Consider the following 12,871-nt stretch of genomic DNA (forward strand, 5'->3'; position numbering starts at 1 on the left):
TTTTGGAGTGAAACACAAACACGCAATCATGCACAACGAGATGCGGAAGAGATCTAATAAGATGTGACGAATGCAAATGGAAAGTCCTTGATACACACGGATGTACATCTCGGTGAAACCGGACGCAGCTCACTTAACCAGCACGACCAGTTTATGAGCCAAATGTATTTACTCCATATCGTCTATCAAAGCCGTCCTCACTGACAGATAAACCCCAAGTAAAGCAAACAAGCCCTCTGGCTGGAAGACAAGAACCGGGGAGGGAGGGTCTGCGGTAGTCCATCACAACCACTGGGAATGCTTTGGTTTGGTTATTTAAGACCCTGACTATCATTTTGAATAAAACCTTAAATAAGCACAGACGTCAACTCGCAGGCCAAAACAATCAGATGTTAGGTGGTGCTGAAACATTTGTAGTTGGTGCCTCTGGAGGCTTTTTTGCGCTGAGAATCCCAGCGTGGACAGACCTCTGACAGCGTCTGCAGGAGACGTGGCTCGACATCACAACTTCACGAACGCTTCAATCCTTGAGATCATGAGTTTGCGGTAATCTAATGACTCACTGCACTTAAGTCGAGCGATTTATTTTTCTCTGTGCAAAGCAAACAAAACACATAAAAGCCAGTTTCAATGTTCATAATCTGTTATAAAGCTGGATGATGATGACTCAGTGCATGATTCATACTTTCTGCTTCGATCAGTAATGAAATTAGGTGAAACGAGTGACAGGCAATGAGGGTCTTTTTAAATTATGGATGTTTTGTGATACAGAAAACACCTCATTAACAACTATTCTACTGCTGGCTGTCAAATACATAACCAAAAGGAGCTAAACAAGTAAAAAGAAGGTTTATACTGTGTACTAACGTACCTACACTCTTAAAAATAAAGGTTTAGAAAAGAACAGGTTTCATAAAAGAACCTTCTGGTGAACAGTTCTTAAAATAACCATTTATCTTCTGAAGGCCATTTTAATAATCTAAAAAACCTTTTTCCACTTCTGTGCAACTGAAAGATTCCATGACTGGTAAATGTTCTTCATAGAATCATAGAGGCCAATAAAAAACCTTAATTTTTAAGAGTGTAGGTGAACAACGGTACTAGTCTTAACCTCAGATCACTTGATGCATATTGCACAAAAAAATGGAAATTGGTCTCTAAAATGGTTGGACGGGAAACAAAGTTACGTTTATGAGCTCCCAGGCTGCAACAATGAAAGTTTGTAAACTAGTCAAAAGTCTGGCTAGACAAAACTATGGGGTAACACTTTAGTATAGGGACCAATTCTCACTCTTAACTATAGTTGCTTATTAGTATGCCTGTCTGATTATTAGTACTTTTAAAGCACATATTCTGCATGACTATATTCTACATCCATAATCCTACTCAATATATTAACTTAACAACTACCTTACTAACTATTAATAAGCAGTAAATTAGAGGAGTTTATTGAGGCAAAAGTCATAGTTAATGGTTTGTTAATAGCAAGAACTGGACCTTAAAATAAAGCGTGACTCACTTTAGATTAGAAAACACTATTCACTATTAACTAGTTGCTTATTAGCATACATATTACTAGCATATTGTCTGTTTATTAGTACTTATAAAGCACATATTAATGACTATTCTGCATGACCATATTCTAGATCCCTTAACCCTATTCAATACCTAAACTTAACAACTTCAAACAACAATCAATAAGCAGCAAATTAGGAGTTTATTGAGGGAAAACTCTTTGTTAATAATGCATATGTGTTCCCTAAAAGCATTACCAACTATGGTTCTTGTGACATGCATAAACCTCAAGAATCCAGAGATGATGGACTGGACCCTCTAATACAAAGCCCTCTTGGTTCCTCACCTCTGGAATGGCATGCAAAGGCTTCCTCCTAATTCCTGCACTAACATCAACACATTATCCATCACCTGAATTATTACAATCCTTCAAAACACCTTGCTCTGCACCTTTGTTTATTTGTTCATTGAACACTTAAGGCATGTCACAGCAGGTTCATGCTCCACCACAACTAAAACAAACTGTAAAATGCATCAAGTGAGTGGTTTAAGAAGTTACTGTGCAGTGTAAGGTGAGGTGGATCACCTGTGATACCTGCGTAAGGTTTGCAGATCCTCTTCCACTGTGTGACTGTGCAGCAGGGTTTTATCTCGTTCTCTCTGGGCCTCTTGAAGCTCCTCCTCAAGTTGTAGATTGGAGAAATGCATGTCAGATCATATCGCGCTCTGTTACAACACACTGTTCATGTATGGACAGCTCAAACAAAAAACTAAACCTTTAAGAAGCACAAAGAGTTACATGAGGAGAACAGCACAGCCGATATGGGTTTTACCAGTGAAAAAACCCCTAAAAATATATTGATAAAATAAAAAAGGAAAATAAATAATGCATAAATAAAAATAGTTTAAATGAATACATAATTATTAATTATTTACTTTATTGTCTCCTAAATAAACGTCAAAGAAATACATAGAATTCCATAAGGAGAATTAGTGCACAGTCAATGAGTTTTACTAATAGCAAAAGAAAAAACTGAAAAGAAATAAAACATTAATAAATCTGTTGAAATTAAACAAATAAAAACTCAAAATATTTAATTCATATTTACTTTATGGTTTCCTAGCTAAAAAAATGCTTTAAAGAACTCTGAAATGAATATATAATATTTATGCATTAACCACATTTTTTACAATTTATTAATTCATATTTACTAAACCTCCAAGAAACAAAGAATCGCATGACCGAAGAGTAAAAAAAAATAAAATTAATGCATAAATAAAAACTGTTAAGATTAATATATAATATTTAATTCAAATTTACTTTATGGTTTCCTAGCAAAAAAAATGCTTTAAAAAACTCTGAAATGAATATATAATATTTATGCATTAACCACATTTTCTAACTGCTGGTAGACTGTGGAACTGACAATGGGGTACTATTAAAATTAATTAGCCAAGCGGACATGATTTCTCACCAACGAGTCAAAAAACTGCCAAATATTTGACGATCAATTGTCCGATATATTGATCTATACAAATACAAAAATACAAATACAAATACTAAAAATATGATGCAAATCAATTGTTGTAACAGTAATGAATCAAACCAAATAAATAAAAAAAGTTGCATGGACCGTGCTTTCATCGGCACTGAAGAGAACAGAATTCATAATATGATGCAGGTATGCGCCAGATTTTCAGTGTTGCCGTGCAAGCGTTATTGCGAGCATTAACATAAGCGGTTTCTCCTACTGTCACGTAAAGCATACTGGTCTAATGAAGAGCAATCAAACATTAACATCATTTCATATTTATGGGCTCATTTAATTGTTTTCTCGACTTCAGATTGGGCAGGCTTTTATTCATACCGATGTCAGACAGATAACTATCTGAACCCCACCTGAACTTCATTTATTGGCTCGTGTGCACACAAGGAGAGACTCAGTCTGAGGGGGTTCCAATTGACTCTATTGTCTCTTAACTCAGCACCTACTCAGCAGCGGTGTGTCGTGAGACCGAGGGATCCCTGGGTAAATACAAAAATACAAATACTAAAAATATGATGCAAATCAATTGTTGTAACAGTAATGAATCAAACCAAATAAATAAAAAAAGTTGCATGGACCGTGCTTTCATCGGCACGGAAGAGAACAGAATTCATAATATGATGCAGGTATGCGCCAGATTTTCAGTGTTGCCGTGCAAGCGTTATTGCGAGCATTAACATAAGCGGTTTCTCCTACTGTCACGTAAAGCATACTGGTCTAATGAAGAGCAATCAAACATTAACATCATTTCATATTTATGGGCTCATTTAATTGTTTTCTCGACTTCAGATTGGGCAGGCTTTTATTCATACCGATGTCAGACAGATAACTATCTGAACCCCACCTGAACTTCATTTATTGGCTCGTGTGCACACAAGGAGAGACTCAGTCTGAGGGGGTTCCAATTGACTCTATTGTCTCTTAACTCAGCACCTACTCAGCAGCGGTGTGTCGTGAGGCCGAGGGATCCCTGGGCCGGTGGGTGCGGGGAAGGCCGGGTAAACACTGTCCCCTACCTCGCAGTGCCTAAACCTGCGGCACAATAAAGCCCCTGCTAATGACCTGCCGTTGAAACAGATGTACTGATGGGCTCATCCTATCAACAGCTGGGCGAGCAGACAGACACAATGGAGACTGTCTAAACAAACATGACAACATGTGCTACTGTAAAGGCCTGCAATATACTCCTGAGAGACGAGGGAGGACAAAGGCAGGGAGAGTTGGGGAGATAAACAGAGAAGAGGGGGGTTAAAAGAGAAAGACAGAGAATCAACAAGTACGTTTTCTTTTAAAGAAATAGTTTACCCCCACAAAAAGATTCTTTCATTTACTGATCTCCATGTTATTGTATGGGGGAAAGAATTAAACTTTCAAACAAGACAAATAAGCACTTAAAGTGCTTGCGTGCAATATTCAAAATCTTCAGAAATCATAAGATTTCTTCGAGTAGAAGTGCAAATGAGATTTGAGACTGGAAAGGAAAGATTTTCTGCAAATACTAGGTAAATTGTGGTCTATTTTTCATACAAAGTAATCATATTACATGAGAAAACGTCAAATATAGAGCACGAGACATGTGAACTAGACTCTAAGAAAAGTCCATAAAAATACAGCCCAAATAAAGGAATGTTGCGCAATGAATGACAAATTGCATTGTGTAGTGTTATAGAATGATTATTAAAATTTTATAGTTAGTTATCAATATAATTATGCTCTTTGGTGTGAATTGGCCATTAAATGTACTTTTTAGTGCTTTTTATCCCATTAGCACAGCGTAACAGTAAAAATCACATATGTTTGTCATATTTAAAACAGCAGCTCAGACATTCATCAATCATTGTTTTATTTACAACTTCAAAAAAATCTAAGTGAACTTAACTATTGAATGTGCACTTGTAGTGTACTTCAAACCTTAAAAGAAGATTTTTTAAAACTCAGATAATATAATATTAATAAAATAAAAGTCCACTTAAGTGTACTTAAACACTTTCCTGTTTCTTACACTTAAGTACACAAAAAATTGCACTTTGTAATAATGTCAAATCAAAAGTTTTACTTTAAAGTACATGTTAAATTATTATGATTTAATAATCTTTTGTCATGCTTTAAAGTATTTCACTTAATGTATGTTGATGTTTGACTAACATACCTAAGTGCACGGAAAGTTTATATTTATAGTTAATATTCACATTTAAAGTTAATATATTTTAAAATATACCAAATGACTTCATCATTAAAAATATGGAATTACAAATGTATTTAAATACATGGCATACAAGTTCCAACTTAAATGACAACAGTAATGAAATATCATAAATAAATGAAACCATAAATACTTGTCAGTACATTCAGCAGGACACATATTTCAAAGACAATATAGTTAAAAATTTCAAAATTATGAAGATTTAGTTTATTCCTACTCATGTGGGGTAAAAAATATAATTTAAACTATAATACATTCTCATTTAATTGCAATTAACATACGCTTAAGTATGTACTTAAGTATGTTCTTTTAACATATTATTTCCTTAATAATTGCTAAAGTATGCTAAACTGTACTTCTTTTTCACAAGGGAAATAGTTTGCTGCCAGATTATACTCGTATCTCTAGCCTGCACTTTTCCAACTTCTAATAAATGCATTAAAGTATCTGCTAAACTATTACCAAACTAATACTTATTCTAACTGTCGTTAGAATTTTAATGTTTCACATGTAAAAAAAAAATTGTGAATGGGACTCAACAAGCGTTTCAGTATAAAGAACTAATCCTGTGAAACACATGCACCCTTCTCTATTTCCAAGCCTGTGTCACCTGATGATGTCTGATCAAACAAATTCAGTTCGCCAGGACAGAGACAAAAGACTTGCATCCTTGTCTGACAACAAAGAGCCCTCCTCCGCAGAACACACTCATAAATCTCTCTCGTAACACAGTCAGCACAAAATAGCAGAGCTGATGCCCCTGGCTTTAAAACACCTATAAGACCCACACCTTCTACAACTAAAATATCTGCAAAGAACTGCATGCTTTGAAAGAGATGGTTTATGCAATCTTTATGAGGACCCACTATCATTTATTTGAGGGGGAATGAAACCAGGACATGATGCACTCAGGCCAGATTCGAATGCATGAGCACAGCATGTGTGCCGTTAGGCTACAGCTCATAAAACAGAGAATTAGACAAAAGTTCACCCAGAAATGTAAATTATCATAATTTATTCACCCAAACATCATTCCAAAACTTTGAATTTCTTAATTCTGTGGAACACAAAAAAATATACTGCAAAATAATTCCAATATTTATCCAATTGTTTATTACATAAAAAAATATATATAAAAAAATTTAGTTTAAAAAAAATTTATATTTTTATATATAACAAATTGACAAAATTGAGGTTTGGGTGTACTTTAAAATGAAAAAAAAAATGGCTTTGCGTTTTATTGAAAATACAGCTTTCATATAACATAAATAAATATAATGATTTTTAGTCACAAATATCAATTATTTAAACGTGTACCCAACCATTTCTTTAAAATAAACACTTTCTTAAGAGAAAAACAAAGGAATTACTTGACATGCTTTTAAACTTGCTTTTTAAAAGACAACAGGACTGAGAACAATGCACCAATTTTCCACTTAGAAACCTTGTAAAAATTAAATAAAGTTATCTGAGATTGACCACAACACATTTTGAATAGTTAAATATGTATGCTATTAGATTCAGTGAATAAGTCTATTTTGGAACAGTTACAACAAGCAAATGGCACCCATTTTTTTATAGGACAAAAGCATATAGTGAACAGGGACTATCAAAGTAAAAAAGCACCATAAAAGTATCATTAAAGCAGCACATATAGCCTAACTAGTTTGCTATATTCCAAACATTAAAACGCGACAAGATGTTGGGATTAATTCACTAGTATTACATCTGGCAGGTTTGAATGCACACAAGTGCAAATGAGATTTGCGGGCTACAGCTTCTACTTTTGTGTTCCACAGAATTTCAATATTTCTATCTAAACAGAAGGGCATTTTTGGGCAAACTGACAGTAAAGAGGTCATAAAGATAATATTATCCACATTTAATGGTCCATGAGGTTCAGAGCAGATGAAATCAGAGTTAAAGGTGAGGTCTAGGCCTAGAGAGTGATGGGGGCAGGAGCAGGCGTGTGAGATCACTTCACTGCGGTCAATGCACAGAGAAAAGCTGCAGAGCAAACACAGGTGGTTCAGAGCGAGGGCAAAGCTCTCGTCCACATCCCCCACTCAGCATTTCTTTTAGAGGGACTCACGCTCTTCAAACTAAAACCAGCCAACCAACCAGAATATATACAGTATGAATCTGTATTATGTTAATGCAAGCCAATTCTAATCATTACAGACTAACTGTAACAGTTAAGTTTTGGTCATTTTTGTCCCTTAATGAATCTTGTTTTGTGTCAGGACATTTCTTCTCATGAAATTACCATAAAATTGGTCCCAACAAACCTGCAGTGCACACACATTTAAAATGATTGTCAGGATTTCCTGTTAACATATTTTCTAAAATGAAGAGCCCAGACGAAATCAGCAGATCATTTAGCATTTTCAGTGTCTAATTCGGAGGGAAAAATCAGAGAAACTCTGCAGAAAACCTTTAAATGTGTTAAAAAGTGCTAAAAATTTTATCAAATTAGCTAAATAGCTAAAAATTTACATGCAAGGGGTAAGGATGGCACATAGATGTGTCTGATCATTTTTCCACCTTAAAACACATGCACACCCATTTATACACCTTCTGGCCATTTTAGATTTCATTTTTTAGTCCATGTTGACTATATCGTAGGTCATTTTTTACTGTGGGCAACTGCTGGCCACAAAGATAGCAAAACCTGACCCACAATAAATGTATTGTGACGACTCTGAGATGGTTGTTGAACAGGTTCTTGTACATGTGCTGAGGTGAAAAAGAGACAGACTGAAGAGATAAGACAAGGAATAGCCCCGGGTGCTATCAACTGACAAAAGTCACAAGCCAAAAAAACACTCTGCAGGTGCTTTGCTGTTCTGGTGAAAAAATGATGATGAAATGACAACAAGCGCTAAATACACCCCTAATTTACATCTAAATTGAAAAGAGAAAAGAAAAAACAACTAGCCTATCTTTGATCATAATTTCCATGATCAAAAAGATCACTGGTTAACGTTCTCTTTCTCTAAAGAGTGTGGCGATTATAAACCTTGAAATTAATCATCCAAATGAAATCCCTGAAAGTTAGTGTGAGCTAAAAGCTAAATATAAAGATTTGAGATGAAGAAGTCTTTGCTCATCATCTTAAACTCAACTCTTTTTTTCACCCTGCAGACTTCCTCCGGCTTTCGTTAAAGTAAAATGTCAATCGATAAGTGGAAGTCCTGTTCATTTTTAAATTGTTTTGTGGATATGTTCCTGGCACTGTTGACTAATTTTACGACAGCTGTTCCCATTTCGTTTTAAATTAAAAACCCCGCTCTGTAATCCCAGGAGTCAATCTATAATTAAGGGGATTTATAGAAAAACCAAGTGCTACATTAATAACAAAATTTAATATATTTCTTAATAAGCCATCAGCCGAACCGTCTTAAATGTGAAATATAATTTTTTTAAATCTTCAGAAAGCTTTGCCTGGAGACAGACTGGACCTTTTTGTCAGATTATAAATAATTATTATTTTATATCTACCGGTAATCGTCACCATGTGGCACAGTTGCATCCCAGCATTTTCAGACCACACTCCACATCATTACGACTAAATATAAACAACCCAGCATCTATTTGTTAATCATAAAATCTGTCACGAAACTGGAATACCATTATATGATCGGTTTTGCCCCTCACCATTGCTTCGTGTTCATCATATGGCTAACATCATCAAAACAAGTAAATACTGGCCTAGAAAACGCATGAAGTAAGAATCTGAAATACATTTTCTTAAATGAACTTTTAAAAATTAGGGCTCAATTTAACAAAAACAACAACAAAAAATTAATTAACATTTGTTTTTATAAATAAATAATAATAATAATTATTATTATTATTATTATTTATAAATAATAACATTTTTAATAATAATATACATAAATTATAATAATAACATTTTATTATTACATTTTTTAAAAATAAAATAATAATACAAATATTTTATTTTGATCACTATTTAATTATCTAGATATATTATTAACTTTTTGTTATTATTATTACTATTCATAATAATAATAATAATAATAATAATAACAATAATTCAATTAAAATTAAATAATAAATTATTTCTTTTAATTCACTTTTGATTATTATTTGATTATACACCATTAAAACAAGTAAATACTTGGGTAGAAAACGCATGAATAAATAAGCATCTGAAATACATTTCCTTAAATGACTTTTAAAAATTAGGGCTCAATTTAACAATAAAACACCAACAACAACAATAAAAAATGAATTAACATTTGCTTTTAGAAATAAATAAGAATAAGAAGAATTATTATTATTTATAAATAATAGTAATACTCTTTAATAATAATAATAATAACAACAATTTATTATTTATTCATATTAATAATAATTTATAATATTAACAATTTATTATTAAAAATAATAATACAATCAAAAAATATAAATTAATTACAATTAAATAATAAAAGTTATTTATTTAGATTTTTTTTATTATTATTTAATTATCTAGATCTATTATTAACTTTTTGTTGTTGTTATTATTATTATTACTATTCATAATAATAATTCAATTAAAATTAAATTATAAATTATTTATTTTAACTTACTTTTGATTATTTATGAAATTATCTAGACATATTATTAACTTTTTGTTATTAATATCATTAATAATATTAAATCTAGGTAATAAATATAAATTTATTTACTTTTCTGAGAGGGTTTTATCATAATCAATTACCAAAAAAGATTCAATAACAGCAAATATCTCACTGCCATTACACTGATATATAGATATGCGAAGAATAAAACTTTGTATGTTGAAGGGAAAAATACACACACTAAGTAATCAAATTAAATCAAATAAAAACTGTCACCATGCTAACAATAACACAAGCTCAACCTCCGCTCTGACATCATCAGCCCAGTGGGTGGTGAGGTTAAGTGGATGATGACATCAAATGCAGTTAGTGCGTTCGTATATTCACTTAAGATGCAGGTTTGTAAGTGTGTTAAATGTCCGGGGCGTGGCCCTGACTCAGCACCCCTGCTGAAACCAGCCCCCTGCTCGGCCCAGTCTCTCTCAGCACGTGTTTACTCAGCTCTATCTAATGACAGCCCTTTTACAGCACTCTGCATTAAACTCAAGGGCTCTGGCTGCATCAGATAAATACAGCAAATCAAATAGGCCCGTGTTTGCCCTGCGTCTCCCTGACAGACCCGTGGCGAGGCATCGCAGCACACTGACCGGCCTGTGTCATCCTAAAACCCTGTCAAACAGACACCCGGGGCCGTCAGTCTATCGCTGCAAATCACTGGAAAACAAGAGCAGTAGAGAGCAAATAGAAGTTAATGAATGATACAGTGGAGAGCGTAATGATGGTCTGAAAGGGGCATCGTATGCGGGACTGCACGTACGGTGAAGGTCGGATTCGAGAATGGTGTTGTTGGCAAACACCCTGGCGTGTTACGTGTATTCGCTGAAAGCTAGCGCAGGCTAACCCGGGGGCTCATCACATTCATTTCCAGAGGCTGCTTCCCACGTGGGAGGAGTGTGTGTGTGTGTGTTTTACCTTGCTCGCTCGTTCCCGATTGTTTTGGGCAGCCAGGTGGCGGGTGCTGTTTGCAGAATTATGGCACGGCTCTTTCACACGAAGCAGCTCTTGTTCCAGACGCTTGCACTGGGGAAGAGAGAGAAATGGGATTACTTGAATGCATTAAATCAGAATTTACCCAGGTGATTAGACCAGCTAAAAGACACTTGCTTTCACACTTGGTTGCTTTTGCATTAACTACAGTACACAAGCCGAAATGATGTTAAATGATTCTATTAGGTCACTTTCAATGCACTGTTTCTGTACAGTGGGACAGATGTTTCTCAGAAATTTCCACCATGCATTATAGTGGAAAATAATTGTTTTTTTTCTTTTTTGAGGAGTGGGGGTTATTATCTTGACAGAATAATTTAAACTGCAAAACACTGGTGGACAAATATGATAACTTTTTGAAATCGTTTAAACAATATCTGCTTTAAAGTTGGCTCAGGAACCATGTGAAAACCAGTTGCACTGCAACATGGAAAAAATCATGTGTATGCAAGTGTGTTCTAAGAGAGGTGAAATCTCTGCAGGGTATAAACCTACATTCTCAGTTATTACTATATTTACTGTAAGAACCTCAGCACACACTTGCTGATATTACTCTCTGTTTGTGTCTGTGATCCCCGGAGGGACAGACTCATTTGTGGTACAGTTCAAAAATAAAATCACTGACTTTCATGAAGAAAAATATGCACGAAATTCAAAAGATTGCTGTGGAACATCTATAGAGTGGAAAGAGAAGTCGTTTAAACCACTTCAGTAATTCAGTAGTATTAATATATATTTTTTAAATGCTTGTGTTTGAGAGATGCCATAAAAGTTTTTTTTGTTGTTGTTTTTTATTACTATTATTTATTTATTTGCATGTACCTGTAAAATTAATAAGAAAATTTATCAAAAATAAAATAATAATAAAAAACTAAAAATATTTTAATATTTTAAATATAAAAAAATATTTTTAAAACCAAATTTAATTGTCGAAAGAATTATAAAATTATAACAATTTTCCCCACTAATAGTACTGTTATATAGGTACAATTAATTACATGCCAAAGCAAATTCATTTAAAACATTAATTAAAAAAAGAATTAAATAAAAAATAATCAAACCTAAAATCTAAATAAATAAACAAATTAATTAATAAATTACATGCCAAAGCATATTTATTTTAAAAACGAATAATTAAAAAATTATTAAATGAGTAAAAATGAACCTAAATAAATAAATAAATAAAGTAAGTAACATTTATAATCATGTAAATTATTAGGATTTACTAAATTCTGCATTTTTCCAACAAATTAGCAAATCACAGTTTTTTGGGGTAAACTGTGAAAACAATGGCTCAATTAAATGTACCTAAATAAATATTATGTTAACGCAAAATATAACCATGTAAATGTGAAATTATTAAATAATGCATTTTTCCCAAAATTGTATAGGGCAAAGTGGTTTTACATTATTCTGGGGTAAACTGTCAGTGTCAGTGGCTCAAAACACTATAGCCTAAATAATAAAACTATTTTATAATACAAAATGCTGAAAATCGTTTCACTGCATTCAAATATGACATAGTACTTTTAATCCATAACACAAGTGCCTATACATAATTCTCTGTCCACAAAGCCTATCCTCATTTTTCCATACAGTACAAGACTCTCTGGCGGGCTGTCAGACAGACTTTAAACACACACCGACATGACCAGCTCTTTGGTGAGTATTATTGTAAGCGGGCTTGTTTTCTACCAGTCCATATGTGCTCCTCTCCATGTGCACATTCCAGGATCGACGGACACTTACCAGGAATGTAAACCATCCTCACGGCCTGACGAGTACCAATGTTTCAACATTCAGCCGTCTCAAAGAGTAGCGCCGGCGCAAACAAGCCTCCCAGCCACCGACCCCACTCCTGTCTCTTTCCTCTGCAGACTAAAATAATACCACCGCCGTCCAGACAAAACACACAGCGCCTCTTTAGTGTCAGCCTGAGTTATGGTTCTCGGGCAGCAGATGTCTTTTAG

General features: G+C 33.9%; 1 protein-coding gene across 2 annotated transcripts in view; it reads right to left on the reverse strand.

Annotated features, from left to right (window-relative positions):
• Positions 1 to 12,871, reverse strand: part of mipol1 (mirror-image polydactyly 1) — a 75,683-nt gene that overhangs the window by 15,266 nt on the left and 47,546 nt on the right. The window contains exons 11-12 of one of the 2 annotated variants that reach the window (XM_016274020.1): positions 10,827 to 10,934; positions 2,111 to 2,202 (exon numbers count right to left, since the gene is read on the reverse strand). In XM_016274020.1, the coding sequence (XP_016129506.1) occupies positions 2,111 to 2,202; positions 10,827 to 10,934 (200 nt within the window). Of the gene's footprint in view, positions 1 to 2,101; positions 2,203 to 10,826; positions 10,935 to 12,871 lie in introns of both variants that reach the window. The other variant, XM_016274019.1, reaches the window with a different exon arrangement.

This window comes from Sinocyclocheilus grahami, unplaced genomic scaffold, assembly GCF_001515645.1.
Source record: "Sinocyclocheilus grahami isolate Dianchi unplaced genomic scaffold, SAMN03320097.WGS_v1.1 scaffold84.1, whole genome shotgun sequence".
Classification (NCBI taxonomy): domain Eukaryota; kingdom Metazoa; phylum Chordata; class Actinopteri; order Cypriniformes; family Cyprinidae; genus Sinocyclocheilus; species Sinocyclocheilus grahami.